Source organism: Thunnus maccoyii, chromosome 8 (assembly GCF_910596095.1).
Source record: "Thunnus maccoyii chromosome 8, fThuMac1.1, whole genome shotgun sequence".
NCBI lineage: Eukaryota > Metazoa > Chordata > Actinopteri > Scombriformes > Scombridae > Thunnus > Thunnus maccoyii.
This window is the reverse complement of record NC_056540.1, coordinates 17835256-17851453: the sequence shown is the minus strand read 5'-3', so window position 1 is coordinate 17851453 and position 16198 is coordinate 17835256. Positions and strand designations below refer to the sequence as shown.

The window sequence follows — 16198 nt, the reverse complement described above, 5'->3', positions numbered from 1 at the left end:
CTAGCTCCACTTCCAGCAGCTACAACAATAACATGCTGCTTACACACTGATGCTTCAGTATTAATAATCTAATGATGTCATATGTAATAATATATCACTCAGCGGGACCAAACCACTACTTTTACTGCAATACTTTCACTTACTTTCTTTTTTGCTGCTAATACTTTTGTACTTTAACTTAGGAAGTATTTTTCATGCAGGACTTTTACTTGTAATAGAGTATTTTCACATTGCTGTATTGGTACTTTTAGTTAAGTAAAGGATCTGAAAACTTCTTCCACCACTGCGTGTACATGGTGGGTAAATTATATGAGTTGCTATTCCAGCATTTTTATTTCGACTCAACAGACTTTTTTGGCAAACACAAAATTAAACGATTCAGTAGCTTATTTCTCCACCAGAATGTTATTCCTGATAGTGGGGAGAAGACATTGAAACAATATTTAGACCTTCATGTTGGGAAAACTATAACCTAATTAAAAAATTAATTATGAATCCAAATAATGTATCATTTTAGAGACTTGTGGGTGGTCAGGGGGACTTTGACTCATGACTTCTGTATTTCTAAAATACTGGCTTCTTTACCACTAAAAGCAAGAAGGTAACTCAGCGCGTGTGTGCACAGTGCGCGTGCGTCCAATCAAAGGCTCCTGTCGCTGTCCGGCGCTCAGGTGCTGAAAGCAGCAGAGAGACAGCGCGTCCTGACACTCCTCACCAAAACAACAGCAGAGGCTCTTCACGGTGCTCTCATAAAACTTTTTGTTTTACTTTTCTGTTTGAATGCGTAAGAAATGTTGCGTCCTCGTACCAAACTAGACTGTAAGTAGCCTGAAAGACTTTTTTTGAACATGGAAATACACTTTGGACAGGTGCCGCTCACCGTTACGCACAGTAAGTAACAGTGATGTATCTCAGGTGTCACCCCTGTACGCGTAGTGGCGCTTATTAACTGTTAATTGGCTTGAAAGTTTGTGTGTAGTGATGTTTCTTTGATCCGCTCCGGTGCTCAGGGCACGGCGGGGTGAACCAGCTCGGCGGAGTCTTCATTAACGGGCGCCCGTTACCGCACGCGGTGAGACAGCGCATTGTGGAGCTCGCGCAACGGGGCGTGCGTCCCTGTGAGATCTCCCGCCGCCTGCGCGTCAGTCACGGCTGTGTCAGCAAAATACTGGCCAGGTAAAGAGACTTCAGTCATTTAAATACTTTAATTCATATTGAAAGTGATGGAATTAGCCTATTTGTAATTAAGAAGATAATGTATAGGTTTGATGTTACTACACATTCAAACAACAAAAGCCTGTTGTAGCCTGCATATGTACACAAAAGAAAACCAGACTCACACATAGACCTATATACTGTGGAAATGTAGAGTATATGAATATAAAAAAATATCCACTTTCATGTCAAATATGGACAGAAAGTCTTTTCGGTTGAGAATATTTAGATTTATCTGATCACAGGAAATATGATGTGTTGCTCTTTGTTTTGTTTTTTTTTATCATGAACATCAGCATCCATATTCATCAAACCCCCTTCTCACAGGTAAAACATCAACATCTCCTGATAGATATCGACATTGTTTATTCAGGTACAATGAGACGGGGAGCATCACACCTGGGGCAATTGGAGGCTCTAAGCCTAAAGTGGCTACACCCAGGGTGGTGCAAATGATACTGCACCTGAAGCACACAAACCCCACCATGTTCGCCTGGGAGATCCGGGACAGACTCCTGCTGGAGCGAGTGTGTGGCGACAACAGCGTGCCCAGCATCAGCTCTATCAACAGGTAACATGTGTCATTATGTTGTGTGAGTGTGTTTTAACTTAAAAAGAAAGTTTAGTGACTTGTCTGTTTTTGCAGGATCATTAGAAGCAACGTCCGGTCAGAGTCTTGTGAAATTGGTAAGACTTTCTCTCTGTTGATCTCTCAGTGTCTCACTCTCCAGTGTTTCATGACACCGCCTTCTGATCTTTGCAGTGTCATCGGCATCATCTGTTGCCATGGGAACAGCCTGTTCTTCTGAGTCCACCTATTCCATCAGTGGAATCCTGGGAATCAGAAAATGCTGCAAACATAAGGAAGGTAAAATAGTTTCAAAGCGTGCATGTGTGTGAGTGTGTGTGAGCATATGAAAGAATCACTACATACAGCTTTCCATCTCAATGACAGACTGTAGAAAATACATGAATGTAGGATCAGTAATATCAGCCATAGGTTTCTGAAGCCCAAAGTAAGTAGTGAGAAGACATTTTGGCACAGAGGTGTGGAGTCTGAGCAAGCAACATCCACCACGGTTGACTGTGACACCTGACATTCACACTGACATCCAAAATCATCTATATCTTCTTACAGTGCAAGATACAGTACAGATGTAAAATTAATAATCTGACCTCAACCTTTTGTGGATTTTGAGGTTTGGATGAAGCTGAATGATGTTTCCATCAATTTAGTGTGTTATCTTGCGTTTAGTGGGTTTTATATATAGATTTCTTGTCTCTTCTTCTGTATAAAGTGTCTTTCAGTACCTTCAAAAGCGCTCTAGAACCTAAATAAAATATATTATTATTAGTAGTAGTAGTGGCAGTAGTAGTTGTAGTTTAAATAACAGTCCCAACAACAGTATACTGTTATACAGGAATCAAGAAATTGTTGTAGTAATATAAAAAAGATGCAGACAAATACTGGCAGATGTTCCTCACACTGCTATAGCCAGTATTAAATGTGGAAACTTAACCAAGAAAAATCAGAATGTTTTTTATTTATTCATTTATTTATTTTTCAAGCTGTCTCTACATCATCCACAATTTGGTTTAATTGTTTCCTGTATAATGAAACAATTATGTCTTTCAATATCCCAATCAAAAAACACATTTGGTCTGCATACTGACCACTTTGAGTATTCACTTGTTCTGTGTGGGTGCATCAAATCAGTGAATTGAATTTGTAATGTCGTATCAAACTGGGACACAAGGTTCTTGGAACAAGCATCTAATGACTAATGGAAATGTACTTAAAGACACTTCACAGATTAGTTGTGCTGTTTGTTCCTTGATTTCAAAAAGTAATTCAGTTTCACACTCGGTTATAAAATCTTCCAATTTCTTGTTTTCTTTACTTCAGACAATCTAAGGGTGATGTCACTGATCCTCATGTTTTTCTGTGTCCTTGCTTTTTGCAGTTTTCTCGGAATTAATATCCGAAAGTAAAGCAGAAGACAAATCGCCCCACTTATATCAAGAAAATGATATTCATATTTAAAAAAAGTTGTTTTTCATTGCAACAAGAGAAATTGACACCTTCTATTCCTGTGTTTCAAAAACAAAATGTAAGACTCCACAGGTAAAACATTGTTTTGAAGATGGATGTTTTGCAGAGCAGACACAAAGATTACACTGGATCCTCTGTGGTACAGCAGACTGATGTGTAGAGCTGCTGGCTCTGTGTTAGTATTAGTCTGACCGAAACAGCCTCCACAGCAGGAAATCCACCTCACAGCCCCAGGCTTCTGTCCTCTCAGTCAGCAGGTTGTCTCCTCCTCCTTTCCTCCCCTTCACCTCGGCCTCTCATTACAGGCCTGCTTTCACCTCCAATCCTCAATCACTGAAACCATTAGAATAGGAGATCACAGAGATAAATACACACAGTTACACCTGGGACACGTGTGTGCACATGTATGTATTTTGTCATTCTACTAATTAGAACAAGTGAATATAGCAGTGGGAGGATAGAGGTAAAAAGGGGCACTTTATATCTGAAATAAAAGCAAACTTGTACAGAAGATGTTTTGTTTTCCAGACGGGGACGTCTCCTGCAACGTCTACCACCAGCAGCCATGTTCCTGTAATGACGCCTGGGGGCGGTCTGACCCCTGTCTGACTTCTATCTCCAGCCTGACCTTTTACCCCGGCCTGCCAGCTAATCAAAATCCAGACCTGTTAGGTCAGTCTGCATCAAAATATGATCACTTATCTCTAATAAGAGTTCAGCTTTGATGTGTTTCTCAAAGGGTTTTCTCTCATCTGTGCTCTTGTTTAGGGTCTTCATGTCATTACAGCTGAACGAGGCTGCAAAAGACCTCAGCTGGAAAAAATATCATCTTCTTGGTGCCAAAAAATGGATTGACTGAAATTACATTTATTACAACACAACTGACATCAAGATAGAAACCTACAATATATCACAATTACAAGTATGTTCAAATAAAATGGAAATTACATGTCACTTGTTTTTCATGTTTTATTTACATAAATTGATGTCAAAGAATATACACATGCTGTTGTCTCAGAGGCTTAATAGAGCTTCATCAGTCCGCCATATTATCCTCTGTCCCTGTCACCCCTGTGGCCATTTTCTCCTCAGTCAGTGGTTGAAGAGAAGCATCATTAGGGGCCCTGTGATGGAGAACAGTGACTGTTTTTCTCTCCTTAGTGTGCATCTCCCTGGCCTCCCCTCCAGGATGAGGGATTAAAGGAGAGGATGGGAGCTGCCAGAGGGACCAGCAGGGTCAAAGAACACCGCTGAGAAGGAAAATCTGTGGCCAGCAGTGGGCATCAGTCTACAGTTTGCATGTAGAGAACAGACACATGGTGGCAAATGTTTTTAAAGTTTACCTACAGGCATATGCACACGCCAACATGTATAAGCACACATGTTGTATTTCTAAAACGGGTTGGGAACGTTGTGTCATAGAAATTGGACACTTTGCCAAAAGCTGACATCCGAGTGCAAACTATAGAAGAAGGTCAAGTCGATTTTATTTATATAACACCAAATCACAACAGAAGTTATCTCAGGGCACTTTTCACATAGTGCAGGTCTAGACCGTACTCTTTATGTTACGGAGACCCAACATTCCCCTATGAGCAAGCAGTTGTTGACAGTGGCAAGGAAAAACTCCCCTTTAAGCAGGAAGAAACCTCAAGCAGAACCGGGCTCTAGGTGGGCGGCCATCTGCTTTGACCGGTTGGGTTGAAAGAGAAAGAGGGAGGGAGGGGGAGAGGGGACAGAGATAGAGAAGCACAACAACAACAATAATAACAATAACAACTATAATAATAATAGAAATATGACTACGACCACGGCAGCACAGTGTCCCCGCGGCCACAACCCACGGAAGCTCTCAGTCCATAACTAGGTGGTCCACGATCATGATCCATAGGAACCTGTGAGATGAGAAAGCATAAAGACCAGCCAGATTTTTGCGTACAGATGTGAAGGGGGAGGAGGAGAGAGGAGCTCAGTGCATCATGGGAAGTCCCCCTGGCAGTCAAGGCCTTCGTAGCTTAACTAGGGGCTGGTCCAAAGCAAGCCTGGGCCGGCCCTAACTATAAGCTTTATCAAAAAGGAAAGTTTTAAGCCTACTCTTAAACATATAGAGGGTGTCTGCCCCCCAGACCTAAACTGGAAGATGGTTCCACAGGAGAGGAGCCTGATAACTGAAGGCTCTGTCTCCCATTTCACTTTTGGAGACTGTAAGAACCACAAGTAAACCTGCATACTGGGAGTACAGTGTTCTAGTGGGGTAAAAGGGTATTATGAGCTCTTTAAGATATGATGGTGTCTGACCATTAAGAGCTTTGTAGGTGAGGAGAAGGACTTTAAATTGTATTCTGGATTTTACAGGAAGGCAGTGCGGAGAAGCTAAAATGGGAGAAATATGATGTCTTTTTCTAGTTTTTGTCAGAACACGTGCAGCTGCATTCTGGACCAGCTGGAGAGTCTTTAGAGACTTGTTAGGGCAGCTTGATAATAATGAACTGCAATAATCCAGCCTAGAGGTAACAAATGCATGGACTAGTTTTTCTGCATCTTTTTGAGACAGGATGTGACAGGAAGAAGGTGTGTGTTTATTTAACATGTGTACATATCTGTACACACACACACATTCAATATTGACTCAGTATAGAATCATGAATGAAAACAAGCCATGCAGACCAGGTTGGGACATTTACTTCAAATTCAAAAGTTACAAGTAAAACGTGCTTCAAACAACTTTTTGCATAATGAGCCTTCACGCTGGATCCAACTATTTTGACATCTCACAAAAGTCAGATCAGTTTTACTTATAAAGTCCTAAATCACAAATTTTCTTCACAAATACATCTCTTTCTTTACAATCTGTATATTATAAAACACCTTCCGTACTTTAAAAACATTCTGAGGAAGAGCAACAGAGAATAGATCCTTTTTCCAGGACGGATAAACGGTGTTTTACATACAGAGTAGATAGAAGAGGCAGGAGTAGAATTACAGCATGGTGAAAAAGAATCTCTATTAAATGGAATAAAAAAAATAAATTATCATTATTGGTGAATTATTGATTAAATAAAGTACAAAGATGATATTAAGCATCTGTTTCAAGTTTCTTCAGAAAATGGTTCTCATTGACACCTAATTGGAAGGAGTCATCATTCATATAATTAGCTGCACCTGTGCTTTTCATACTGTGAGAAGTCAAAATGTCTCCTGTGATTAAGGTCTTTAAATTCCCAGTTGTAACATGGTTGCAGGGTTCTTTTACTATAAATTGAGGATTGTACTATGTGAACACCACCATATCTAGTAGAAATTTGCATCAGTAATACAAAGAAAGTTCTTTGCTTTGTAAACTTGTTCGGTAGCCATAAAGTTTGTTCAGAACTGTCACTTTCAAGCTGCAACTCGTTAAGACATCTCGTTAAAACAAGCCAGATACACTTGTACAAACAACAGGGGTGTGCTCTGCCTACAGGCAAACCTTTGTTTTTAGGTGTTCATTTCGTACAGCCAATTCTTCAGTGCACTTACATTGTGAGACAAGCTGCGGTTGCTTGGAGAATAGTGACACGCAAGTGCACAGCCAGACAATCAGAGGGGAGCTCTTATTTTAGGTCTAGACAACAAAACCTGCCAGGACCTGACCATAAACCTCAGGCTGTGTTCTGTGAGCCGGGACGGGAGCCAGGCCTTTCAGTGTGTAAAAACTGATTAAACCAACTCTGAAACTAAAATGTAAACATGAAACAAATCACTGAGATGTGTTAGTCAATCTTTAATTATCATTCATTCTCACCTGCTCCCTCAGCAGAGCCTCCCGTACTGAAATTACTTATATTACTCGTGTGTGTGTGTATGTGTCTATGCATTTTTTTTAAAATAAGCCTGTGCATTTCTTTTTTAAATGTGTTGTTAGTGAGATGTTTGTTTAAGGGTGTCCTAGAGGATGATAATGTGAAAGGCAGCAATGCACCCAGTGTGATATGCAGACAGACCAGTTCCACCCACTGAGTCATTCCTCCAAACAGGTGCCTTTTGCAGAACACTGAAACAGAAATAGGACACATAGAAGTTTGTTTTTTGCTCACAACATTGAAAAAAATACATCCTAAAACTGTTTTCATTGGGAATTGGCAGGTTGATATGTTGTAACATGCCTACTCATTGTTTTACCTGCATAAAGATATAATTTACTGGATATTTTTAAAATACATTATGAGAAACATTACAAAAGAAAGAAGACATAAGTACAATGTTTACTTTATTGCACATGATAATGTTTAATACTTGTTCTGTGTTTCATTCCTGTCTGAAGTTGAAAATATAACGTGGCTTCAAAAGAAAAAAAAAAAAGTTTTAACAGTGACATAGTGAATGCAACACTGTTAAGTATTTTACATAAAAGCACCACATCAGAGGCACTGATCCGCTCTTCTAGCCTCCTGTTAGTTTCATTTTCCCGTTCCTTTTGGCCCAGAGAGGATAAACCTGCTCTGTCACCTCTCGACCGTCACAGTAGTAACAATGTGCAGCCGCTGCCCAGACTGCTGTCTTAACAACCTGAGGGACACTGGTGGTGGTGATGATGATGAGGATGATGATGATCTTTGCCCACTGTGTCAATCACCCAGCAGCTGTGATGACTTTAAACACCACCGCTGTCTGTTTCACATCATTAGCATCTGCAGGAAGTATGAGCACACAGCAGAGGGCGTTTTCTGTCCAGGTGTTTCACAGGTAAGAGGAAGTAAAAAGCTTTATGCTGCTTCTGTTGTTATTACTGCCAGCAGTGACTTATGCAACTCTTTATAGACCAAATATAGTTTTATAGGAGTGGAGTTGAAACATGTACATGTACGTACAACAGGTAGGTTGTTTCTATTGATACTAATAACACCACCAGTATCTACTACCAATATCAGTTAAATGTAAACTACTCCAGCTTCTGAAACTTAAGTTATTTAAACTTACTTAAAATTAGGCTATAAATAAATCCATGGAAAGCTCATTTCAAGTTTTTAAGTGACTTTTTAAAAGTTTCAATGCATCATAAAATCAGATTTTGTCCATGTTTTGATTTAGTTTGATTTAAATTTCAATTGTAGCCTACTTTCCTTTTTCAAGACCAGACTTAAGTCAAAAAACACTTCAAAGCAGTTGAACAGTAGGCTATTTTAGTTTTTTTTTTTGTTTGTTTGTTTGTTTGTTTTTTTAAAGAAACAGAATGGTTTTGATTCATTTTAATGAAAAAACTTAGGTTTTTAGTTTTAGACTTAAGTTTTTTGACTTAAGTCTGCTCTAGAAACTAACAAACTTTTAAAAATAACACATCAGAACAAGTGGACAGTTTTTTTTAAAAGTGATCTCTAAATGGTTTTGATGAAGTTGAATAATTTTAATGAACCCAGACTTTTCATATCAATGTTGGCTTCCCAACCACAAATCAATAAATGGTGATGGATATATGTATTGATAAACTCATTATAGATTAGTAGGAATTATGTTTACAAAATGTCTGTACAATAAAAAAAAAAATACATATCATTCAGATTTGTTCTGGTATAAAAACATTTCAGGTTCAACCACCAAGACAAAAATGGCTGCTGATGATCTGTGGACTACTCTTCCTCCTGCTCTTCACTTTCCTCAGTAAGTGACAGAGTTGGCGTGTTGATAAAAAAAAATATGTTCACAGCTGAATTTCCTTAATATGCACAAATGTATATGATTTATGATTGTTTTTGTCTTTTTCTTGCTAAAGTGGCAGCTGTTAGCAGGGAAGAACATGATGCTCAAGACTATGTAAGCACACAAAAACCCAAACACTCTGTCAACACATTCACAGCTTCCTAATAAACAAAAACAGAGTAATATTCTCTCTCTCTCTCTCTCTCTCTCTCTCTCTCTCTCTCTCTCTCTCTCTCTCTCTCTCTCTCTCTCTCTCTCTCTCTCTCTCTCAGGATGCAGATGTTGTTCTTCCATCCAAAGCCTTGTGGTTGTTGGGCTCTCTGCTGTTCTGGACCATTTGGTTGCTCCTGCACCTCCTCCAGATGTTTCTCCGGTTGATCAAAGTTCTGCTGTGGTTCATCATCATCTTTGCTTCCCCGCTGTGTCACTGTTTGTCGTTCATTCTGTCCTGTGTGCTGCTGCTTCTACATTACACGTGTGATGCTGTGTATTTTGCAACCACCAGCCCCGTGTACATATATGGCATGCTTCTCAGTGTTGGCTTTTCACTGCTCATTTTCACCAGGTGAAAGCTGTAAATAAAATATTTATTTTATAGAGACAAATCATGTTATATAGAGATTAAATAGATCATTTCACATCAATCAATGGGCTCTAAAATGGAAACTGGAAAAATAAAAACAAGTGAACTAATCAGGTGTTTAAAATACAGCATTTTCTGTACATACATACTGTTTCTCTAAATGTTTAAAGTGTTAAAATAATCATAATCACATGCAAATTGATTTTTTTATGGCATAACATCACATCTGATGTATTACAGAAATGTATGCATGGAGTAATGTATAGATTTATTGTATAATTTATGATCAAATCAATAAATGATACATGCAGGAGTTTATTAGAAAAGTTTTCAAAACGGCTGCAATCAGCAACTTACTCTACAGTACCAGTCAAAAGTTTGGACCTTCCCATTCACTTCAATGAGAAAGTGTATCCAAACTTTTGACTGGTTGACTGGTTTGACTAAAAACAAATTACTACATTTATTTGATATTTTAACTAATTGAATATACATTTCTCCGACAACTGAACTCACAGCCATCAGCTGCACCAATGAGTGTCCAGTCTATGAACTGGGTGTGTATAAGGCTGTAAAATGAAACATAAAAAAACAACAACAACAAAACACTTGTGTGAGTGTTGCCTTTAAAACGTGAGCTGTTTTAGTGCATGTGGGTGATATTGTGCCCTTGTGTGTGTGTGTGTGCGCACGTGGACACATGCCTGCATGCTTCCTTGCCTCTTCTTGTATGTTGTAAAACTGTCCTCCTTGAGTTATACACAGGTTCAAAGTACAAGAGATCTACTAATTTATAATAACTACTTCCTTTTTTGTAAATCATTGCCGCATTTCCTCATTGTCAGTAACAGCACAGAGACTGAAGGGAAAGGGGGAGAGAAGCTTATCAGTGCAGGTTTATAGACCAATAATCATCTCAGGTATACTGAAGACGCAGCTTTAATCCATCATTGCTTTGAGAGCCCCACGAGAGAACAACAAGGAACAAAACTCTCAGGATCCAACTGCACTGAACTGTTTATTAATGACAACACTGCTGGACTGAACAGACGTGAACTGAGGCATATCAAAACCTAGTCAGAAGACGTACACAGATCTGACTGAGCTCTGGAGGATGTCTGTGCACCCCAGAGTTGTCCACAGGAGGAGAGCCACCATCACGGCTCTGCCTCTCTACTTCTCTGGACCCCTGTTGAAGAAAAATAACAAAGAGAAGGTGAGAACAAGGATGGAAAAGTTCCAGACTGTAAAAGCTAGAAAAGAAAAAGTAACATCTCTAAATATGTGAAGAATAAAATAAAATAAAAATGTTTATGTAAATTCTTTTTAATTAATTGATGTGAATTTTGTGTTAAAAGCAGAAATTCAAAATGACATTTATGATTTTCAGGATTTCAAGAACTACTATGGAGAGCTCCGCGGATCCACACTGTTTCTGTACAAAGATGACACACAAGATACAGTAAGCAAACACTCTTAACTTTACAAGTAATTACAAACATTAGAAATATTAAAATGTAAGTATGATTAATTAAACAGTGAAGGCAGCATGTGTTTCTCGATAAATCAACATACAATGCTGACAGTCTAATGAACCTGGGGAAATAGGAGTATAAGGAAGTAGGTATAAAAGATGCAGAGGGTGCAGTGAAGACCAAAAACATACATCATTTTTACATATAATGAAATTACAATTAACCATTAACCTTACTTCAGATGAATCAATGCGTATTATAGCAATCAAGCATGTACCAAGTGTTAATTTGCATATCTGTCTGTTTTACTTTGTCAGTACACAGAGAAACTGGACCTGGAGCAGCTGAAGTCCATGACGTTAGATTCTCCGTATCGGAAAAAGACGGCGACCATCTTCACCCTCAAGCTGCACACAGAGAAGGTGCAGCTGAAGGTGTGTAGTAGTGAAATCTGACACTTCTTTGCTCATTGAAACAAACATAAAAAGATGCATATCCAAAGGAATTATCAGTGTTACCTGAGCTCCAGTTTCAAGGATTTGATTAAGAGGAGAGCGCTATACATGGTGTATATAGAGAATATCATTTTTCTGCCTTTCTTTTGCACATTTCATTGTCATTCTTTGCAGCACGTAACCAAAATGTCTGTTGTTTGTGTTACTGTGCAGATGGACAACCCTGACACAGGAGAGGTGTGGAGGGGTTACATCCTGACCGTTGCCAAAGTAAGCAAACACACACTTACAGACACAGTGATACTAACAGACCTACAGTACAGTTGCTGGTGCTAATAGTTGAGAATATTACAGAATTCCCATGAACAACAACAACAAACGCTTTTAATGTCTGAGACCTCTCAAACCTGCTCCAAGGACAGATGTTCAACTCACTGGTGTTGTGTTGTGACACACCTTGTAGTTTCAAAATTCTTTTGAAAATAATCATTTTCTGTATGCAATACTTCACCTACTTGACTCACACAGTCAAGCATAACTAACAACAGGAAACAAGTACTTCCTGGTTAACAATAAGCCGGTAATTATTCTCATGATTCTTCTAGGAACAAACTCTCATTGAGACTAACTGAAAATAAGACTATAAATAATTTAATTACAGTATGTATCAGATTATTTCGTGTTTATTTTCAGTGTTTGTGTGTTTAATTTCTTATATTATCATTTCAGGGATTATTATAAATTTTACAAGACTATACCACGATGTGTCTTGTTATAATCTGTGTAAAATGTTATTGGTAATAATAATGAGTAAACCGGTGTTGACGAGCTCCGTTTCCCTGTAGAAAGAGATTCCCAGTAAGCTGCAGCTGCTGCCTGGCCAGATGTTGCTGCTTGAGGATGTCCTGGCCGAGGAGAAGAGGAGAAATCCCCCAACACGTCCAGCCCTCCCACCCCGTCCATCTTTCCTTCGCCCAGCCTCCTCCCCCTCCTCCCCCTCCTCCCGCGCCCCCCCTCCTCCGCCCAAAGACAATCCTGACCACAGCGGCTCTGAGATGCCTCCGTAAGTCAGTTTACAGAAATGTTTCTTTTCAGATCCGTCCTCTTCATTAATGCTCTTTCTCACAGACTACAAGTCATTCTTCCTCTTCCTGCAATTTCTATCTTTCTGACAACAAATACGGTAAAAACAGCAAAACAAAACATGACAAACACAAATAAGACAGGCTTTGTGTGTGTGTTTTGCCCTTTGCCCTCTAAAACAACATACCTGTCCTTTTATTGGCGCCACTGCCAATAAGGAAGTCTTCACATTTTATCTGATTCCTGTAGGTGTTTCTTCAATGTGACTCGGAGGGAGGCGGAGGAGATGTTGGAGGCGAACCCAGAGTATGGAAGCATCATCCTCCGCCCATCCACCATGGTCAACAACTACGCCCTGACCCTCAGACACCTCACACCCAGGTCTGATGCTCCGGCTCAAGCTCTGAACTGTATCACTGACTAAAAAATAATACAGAAGTTTATAGTCGTATTTCGATTCTCACAAGACTAAGTGGCAGAGCGTTTTTAAAAGAACTAAAACAATTAAAAGGTAAAAGATATATAAAAGACACATAAAAGATAGTATACCATCCTAGTCCAAGATAAAGTAAACAACAACAAATAGAACAGAGTCAGAGTAGTAAATATCAGGCTTTCTTTCCTCGCCTCAGCTTTTGCTACTGTTCATTCATCACATAAATATGGATATTTGGTTTTATAGTTTTTCTTTTAGATCAGAGCTGTGTTATGTTATGCCATCTGACACACATGACACATTGGAAATAATTCCTAATCAATCAAAATATTTTGCCCAACAAACCGAAGCCACATCCGGGTCTTTTTATTTGAATCACCTGATTAATCGGCGCTGGAATTCATTTCAGTTTGGCACAGGAGTTAATTTGAAGTTTGTTTTGTAAAATCTGATTGTAAAAGGGTGATAAGCCTAAATAAAAATGTAACAAGTGTTACTGTAGACTTATTAGTTTCTTATTGACAGTCCCTCATTGGCATTATCATTGTAACTTCCTGATAAAAAGTAATCATGACTACATTTGATAAAGGGCTGAATGATTTGACAACTATTTATTATTTTGCTTATTCTAGTTGTTAAAATGTCATATGAAAATACAAAAAAAAATCAACATGTTGTTGTTTAAGCCCCTGTCAGCTGTAAGCAAATAATCCTCCTCTTCCTTGTGTTTCAGTGGTCCTGTCATGAAGAACTTCAGGTTGACGTCCACAAACACAGGCTTTGTCATTGGACTGGAAACAGCAGTACGTCCCACAGCTCTCACCTCCCCACAACTGTTAACTAATCAGAATTACACTCAACTACTTTTAAATTCAATGACATTCAATGAAGGAACATCTTAATTTCCCGTAACATATGTTCCATGTTGGCTACTAAAAATATACTTTGTTTGAAAATTAAAACTGGAAGGCAAACAATTCATGTCCTGCAAAGAAAAGCATGGATCAGGCTCCATTTTGCTTTCATAAACACATTAACTTCAACTCTGCATGGTAATAAAAGGTGCATGTGTATCAGTTTAAACAATAAGTTAAAACTGAATGGCTTAACAATTCACCCATGCTGTATAAAAGTGTAACTGTGAAACTGTGGGGTAAATCTTCAAACAGTCCAGTCTATGTTTCCAGTAGCATTAGTGCCTCAAGATGGAAAAGTAAATAATTTTTCAGTGGATTATGACTTGTAGTTACAAAATAGGATTATACAGATTTCATTGACTTTACTCAGGGGGAATACAAGGACAATATTCAATGGCCACAGTAAAGGAAACTGCAATCAAATATAAATTTTCATACATGTAAAACCTATTCTTCCTCTTTGCTTTTCTTCATGTGTCTGTTTCTCTGTAGGTGACAGTCTCCTCCTTGAATGATGTACTTCAATACTTCCTTGAGAAGACAGAATACCGTCTCCAACCTTACGCGGTGTCTGACATCTACGACATTCACATTGGTGAGAAAAGCATTGCTGTTAAAAACAGTCTCGGCTTTACTGACACCTACAGGTGCACAACTCCTAACATGTGTTTGTTCAACAGGGGCGTCACCTGCTCCAAAGCCTGTCAGCGTCAACTCACCATCGGCCAAAACTCTACCCAAGGCACAAGTAGCACCCATGATGCGTGCGCAGACCAAAGAGGAGCTTCTGCCCCCTCCAACCACGCCAGAGGAGGGTGAATACGTGGTTCCTGAGGACCAAAGTCCGGATTACAAAAACCTGAAGCAAGGTATGAATGAGTTGGAGTATATGGATATTGCATGTCAGTGTTGTTACATGAGAAAATATTTTAACATTAGTACTTATGTGCTATTTGAGATTTGTTTGAGTGCCATACAAATAGAATCATTATTATTATTTATATCGAGGTGTATGTATGCGTGAGTAAAGTCAGTCTAAATCAGTGACATTCGTGTGTTTTTGTCTAAACCAGTTGAGTTGGCAAGTGAAGAGGAGCTTCTGCCCCCTCCAACCACGCCAGAGGAGGGTGAATACGTGGTTCCTGATGACCAAAGCCCGAATTACAACAACCTAAAGCAAGGTATGAATGAGTTGGAGTATATGGATATTGCATGTTAGTGTTGTTACATGAGAAAATATTTTAACATTAGTACTTATGTGCTATTTGATATTTGTTTGAGTGCCATACAAATAGAATTATTATTATTTATATCGAGGTGTATGTATGAGTGAGTAAAGTCAGTCTAAATCAGTGACATTTGTGTGTTTTTGTCTAAACCAGTTGAGTTGGCAATTGAAGAGGAGCTTCTGCCCCCTTCAACCACGCCAGAGGAGGGTGAATATGCGGTTCCTGATGACCAAAGCCCGAATTACAACAACCTAAAGCAAGGTATGAATGAGTTGGAGTATACGGAAGTACATTAGTGTCAAAAATCACACGCGCACATGATTGCATGTCAGTGTTGTTACATGAGAAAATATTTTAACATTAGTACTTATGTACTATTTGAGATTTGTTTGAGTGCCATACAAATAGAATCATTATTATTATTTATATCGAAGCGTATGTATGAGTGAGTTGAGTCAGTCTAAATCAGTGACATTTGTATGTTTTTGTCTAAACCAGTTACGTTGGAAAGTGAGCTTCGGGAAGTTTTACAAATACGGCGGGAAAGCCTCTATGCTATGACCAGCAAGGACAAAGGCAACATGAACAAGAATGAAACCACTGGAAAATCCCACTGTGCTGTGCGGTCAAATTAAAATGAAAGCAATTATTTTTTATTTTTTGAAACAGGGGTCTCAAACCTTAATTACCTGGAGTTACTGGTCAGGTTGCTAAATGAACAGCTAGCTAAATGCTATAAATGTGATCTAAAATTATAAAATATATTGTAAATACATTATTATTATTATTATTATCATCATATATTAATTATATGATTATATGATTATAAAAATATTAAATAGTTTTATGTTCATATTTTGCATCCTTCCCAGAAACTTTAGTGATTAATCTAAAAAAAAAAAAATCTAAGTGGGCAAAAAAAACATTTACAGATTTAACGATGAATTTTAAACATGTGGGGGCATAAATCCATTATATCCGACCTCCAAGCTGTTAGTTTGACATCCCTGCTTTAGAGGTTTGGACATTTTTGGACACATGAGATTATATCATTATTGTTGATGGTGAAGGCTGGT

General features: G+C 38.7%; 3 protein-coding genes across 8 annotated transcripts; all 3 read left to right on the top strand.

Moving 5' to 3' along the window:
* Nucleotides 1-252: 252 nt before the first annotated feature.
* Nucleotides 253-4201, top strand: LOC121901912 (paired box protein Pax-5-like). Its single transcript, XM_042419001.1, has 7 exons — nt 253-891; nt 1011-1176; nt 1589-1786; nt 1862-1902; nt 1979-2083; nt 3797-3940; nt 4037-4201. The coding sequence occupies exons 1-7, from the start codon at nt 849-851 to the stop codon at nt 4057-4059; spliced, it is 720 nt and encodes a 239-aa protein (XP_042274935.1). The 5' UTR covers nt 253-848; the 3' UTR covers nt 4060-4201.
* A 2512-nt stretch (nt 4202-6713) lies between these two features.
* Nucleotides 6714-9841, top strand: LOC121901913. 6 transcript variants are annotated; one of them, XR_006097415.1, is made up of 6 exons: nt 6714-6991; nt 7173-7284; nt 7936-7993; nt 8833-8905; nt 9018-9058; nt 9217-9841. XR_006097415.1 is itself a non-coding variant. In XM_042419004.1 (6 exons), the coding sequence occupies exons 3-6, from the start codon at nt 7781-7783 to the stop codon at nt 9511-9513; spliced, it is 624 nt and encodes a 207-aa protein (XP_042274938.1). In that variant the 5' UTR covers nt 6714-6991; nt 7173-7284; nt 7773-7780; the 3' UTR covers nt 9514-9841. The 6 variants fall into 6 exon arrangements, 4 of the variants coding, with proteins under 4 accessions (XP_042274938.1, XP_042274936.1, XP_042274939.1 ...); XM_042419004.1 differs by having other exon boundaries at nt 7773-7993; XM_042419002.1 differs by having other exon boundaries at nt 7734-7993.
* An 800-nt stretch (nt 9842-10641) lies between these two features.
* Nucleotides 10642-15757, top strand: LOC121902334 (signal-transducing adaptor protein 1-like). The gene is made up of 12 exons (XM_042419595.1): nt 10642-10743; nt 10918-10989; nt 11320-11436; nt 11671-11727; nt 12303-12457; nt 12790-12921; nt 13710-13779; nt 14386-14488; nt 14574-14762; nt 14967-15074; nt 15276-15383; nt 15621-15757. The coding sequence occupies exons 1-12, from the start codon at nt 10642-10644 to the stop codon at nt 15755-15757; spliced, it is 1350 nt and encodes a 449-aa protein (XP_042275529.1).
* The last annotated feature ends 441 nt before the right edge of the window (nt 15758-16198 follow it).

Excerpts from the sequence above, each read along its gene's own strand:
- LOC121901912 (XM_042419001.1), top strand. The coding sequence starts at position 849 with ATGGAAATACACTTTGGACAGGTGCCGCTCACCGTTACGCACA. Across the intron at positions 892-1,010 it reads GCCGCTCACCGTTACGCACA|GGCACGGCGGGGTGAACCAG; the intron begins GTAAGTAACAGT and ends TCCGGTGCTCAG. Across the intron at positions 1,177-1,588 it reads GTCAGCAAAATACTGGCCAG|GTACAATGAGACGGGGAGCA; the intron begins GTAAAGAGACTT and ends TTGTTTATTCAG.
- LOC121902334 (XM_042419595.1), top strand. The coding sequence starts at position 10,642 with ATGTCTGTGCACCCCAGAGTTGTCCACAGGAGGAGAGCCACCATCACG. Across the intron at positions 10,744-10,917 it reads AGAAAAATAACAAAGAGAAG|GATTTCAAGAACTACTATGG; the intron begins GTGAGAACAAGG and ends TATGATTTTCAG. Across the intron at positions 14,763-14,966 it reads TTACAAAAACCTGAAGCAAG|TTGAGTTGGCAAGTGAAGAG; the intron begins GTATGAATGAGT and ends TGTCTAAACCAG.
- LOC121901913 (XM_042419005.1), top strand. The coding sequence starts at position 7,781 with ATGTGCAGCCGCTGCCCAGACTGCTGTCTTAACAACCTGAGGGACACT. Across the intron at positions 7,994-8,832 it reads TCTGTCCAGGTGTTTCACAG|GTTCAACCACCAAGACAAAA; the intron begins GTAAGAGGAAGT and ends AAAACATTTCAG. Across the intron at positions 8,906-9,017 it reads CCTGCTCTTCACTTTCCTCA|TGGCAGCTGTTAGCAGGGAA; the intron begins GTAAGTGACAGA and ends TTCTTGCTAAAG.